The sequence below is a fragment of the Amphimedon queenslandica genome, unplaced genomic scaffold (genome assembly GCF_000090795.2).
Source record: "Amphimedon queenslandica unplaced genomic scaffold, v1.1 AMPQUscaffold_8670_Cont19389, whole genome shotgun sequence".
Lineage (NCBI taxonomy): Eukaryota > Metazoa > Porifera > Demospongiae > Haplosclerida > Niphatidae > Amphimedon > Amphimedon queenslandica.
Window position 1 is genome coordinate 1 of NW_003551056.1, and position 2,711 is coordinate 2,711.

The 2,711-nt window shown below is 39.4% G+C and overlaps 1 protein-coding gene across 1 annotated transcript; it reads left to right on the forward strand.

Moving 5' to 3' along the window:
* The first annotated feature begins 6 nt into the window (after positions 1-6).
* LOC100637189 (transient receptor potential cation channel subfamily A member 1-like) lies at positions 7-987 on the forward strand. Its single transcript, XM_003391506.3, has 4 exons — positions 7-115; positions 165-233; positions 310-495; positions 608-987. Exons 1-4 carry the CDS (start codon positions 89-91, stop codon positions 869-871), a joined length of 546 nt encoding a protein of 181 aa, XP_003391554.1. The 5' UTR covers positions 7-88; the 3' UTR covers positions 872-987.
* Positions 988-2,711: the final 1,724 nt, after the last annotated feature.

Consider the following 2,711-nt stretch of genomic DNA (forward strand, 5'->3'; position numbering starts at 1 on the left):
TCAGACTGGGTCACAGTTCGAAGCAGGCTCTGACGATATTCAGTTTCCATTTGCTTCCTATGTACTGTGGATCCTGTTCCTAATCCTTATGCCCATTCTATTCATCAATTTACTGGTATGTCCTCTGATATTTTATAGTCTCTGCCCATTGACTCTGCCCACAGGTCGGTCTTGCTGTTGACGATATCAAGGGGATGCAGGAATCAGCTGGAATCAACCGTCTTGCCCTGAGAGTGAGTAAACACAGTAACACTGACCTCATTCTCTCTCTCTTTCACATATTCCTCCTTCTCCTCCTCTTATCTTTAGGTTGAGCTCACCCTTACAGTAGAGGAGTACCTCCCATTGTGGCTGAGGAAAAGTCTTATTGTTGGTAGACACACAATATACCCCAACAAGAAGCTCGGAATCATCAAGCATCTCCTTTACAATGTACTTGGAATCTTGAGATCTGATTCTGCTGAGAATATCAAAAATGCACTAAATGCACCTCCAGTAAGTCAAAGCAGAAATAACATACAATACACATGTATACTATATATATAGGAGTCAATTCTTTTGCCTTATACTTAAAGTATTGTTATACTGCTATTATTTTTTTTTTTAGGCGCCAATTGAGGAGGTTCAGCAGCAGAATCAAGCTCTAGCTAGGCGTGTTGATGATCTATGCTCAAGTGTTGAGACACTTTCTGAACAGAATGAGAGGCTACTAGCAGTGGTCTCAGCTCTTGCCGAGAGCCAGGGTGTGGCTAGTCATGTTTCTGGGATTCCCCCATCTTCCCCTGCTCACAGTTTGAAACCTGCTCCTGGTAGTACCTCTCGGGGTCGTAGCCCCTCGGCTCTCTCTGAGAAGACAACCTCATTTATCTGACCAGTTTAAAACAAAGAAAACTCTAAAACTGCTATAGTTTTTTATTAGTTTATTTTGCTGCTTTATTTTTAACATTAATACCGAAAGTAGTTTTCTATGTCCTCCCCTTATTTACCGGAACATAAAAAATTTAGAAAAAACAAGATTGAGTAGGATTCTAGAGCAAATTAGTAAAAAAATAATAAAAAAAAAGGACAAGTAGGATTCCGAACAAGCAACAAAAATACAAAATGAAAATCCTACTCTTGTCACATAAATATCAGTACTGGTACAGCCCTTTGGCTCATAATTGCTGAATCATGAAAGTCGGTCTGGCCTGATCCAGTATAAATGCTTATCATGCCTGTACCATGGCTGACTCCATGATTGTATCAGGACTGATTAACCAAAATCTATAGTCCATACTTGATATCAGGCCTGGTTTCAGGCTGAATCAGGCCTGATCAACGTGATTAAATTTGGCTGTGTCTCTCATAGCTTAGTCATTTCCCTTGTAAATTGCGGCCCCGTCAGCCTGTTCCTTATGTAGAGTAGTCCCTAAAAGAAGGTAAATGTGCTTTTTGGCAGTATGAGACTGAAATTAAGACTCACCATAACTCTACTCACCATAAATTCTTTATGGAGCCTGTCTCCGAGCCTAGCCCGCCTGACTACTCCGAGCCCGCCTTCAATTTTGTCTGACCGGGCCTGCAATCTCGGCCTAATGTGAACTTCAAATAGACCAAGTAGTAGGCTAGCTTTAAGCTCTAAACCATCAGTGAATTGCAAGAAGTAGGTAAGAAGAAGATTTGCAAGCAAAAAGCACCAATGTTTAAATTTTAGTAGTGATCTAGTGATCTGACGACTCATGTCCTCCAAGATGGTGGATAGCAACGGTTGCTATGTTTATTTATACAACATGGGTGTGTTTGCAATAGGTCTATATACATTTTTGCATATTGCAGCCCTTAGCACAGCCTAGCCCCTTGTTCCCTTATTTCTTTTTCTCTGGTGCCCCATTTGCGAGGAAGGAAGACCAGCAATGGCTGAGGGGATAGGAGGAGGTGACAAGACTCGAGCAACGCCAATGGTATCTCTTACTGGAAGAACACCAAAAATGAATCTGCAACAAGTAGGCCTGGGGTGAAAATTATTATTGATTGTTATTTTGAAATAGAAATATTTTATGAATGTAGAATCTACTAAATCATTGCTGTTTCACTTTCTTTTATTCTTATCTCTATTCAGGCAGTACGTGATGGTCGTGAAGAGGTGTTGAGACAATGGCTGGGTCAGCTAACAGAAAAGAAGAAGAGGATCCTTATCAATGCATACGACTCTTTTGGCTTCACTGCTATGCACTATGCTGCTAGATTCAATCGCTTTAAAATGATGCAACTCCTTATTGCTAATGATGCCAGTAAGCAAAGGGCCAGAGGAATGGGAGCATTATGCACTTAGCTAAATTACTGTGAATTGCAAGTTAATCTGACCAATCAAATGCCCTTGCTCACATGGGTAATGGCAATTTGATTGATCAGTTTCATAAGCTTATTAATGATAATCAAATTGCAATTTAGTGTGTGTATATATGTACATGTCTTTAGAAATAGAGGGTTTGTTGATTTTAATCAAAATAAAAAACGATTCGTTTATTATGCTTCAATTGTATCTTAGTTTCTATTGCCACAATTGAGTGTGTGTTACATGTAATATAGGTTACATGTACATTATATAGCCTTTTCAATGGCTCTTGATTTTGCTGCATTTAGATATTCTTTGTTGAGTGTGATCATGACAATGTAACCTTTCATCCCTTGATAGTGTCATAAATACACTAGCACTATTCATTTCTATTGTC

Coding starts and splice junctions, on each gene's coding strand:
- LOC100637189 (XM_003391506.3), top strand. CDS start 89: ATGCCCATTCTATTCATCAATTTACTG. Junction 234..309: donor TCAACCGTCTTGCCCTGAGA/GTGAGTAAACAC, acceptor TCTTATCTTTAG/GTTGAGCTCACCCTTACAGT. Junction 496..607: donor ATGCACTAAATGCACCTCCA/GTAAGTCAAAGC, acceptor TTTTTTTTTTAG/GCGCCAATTGAGGAGGTTCA.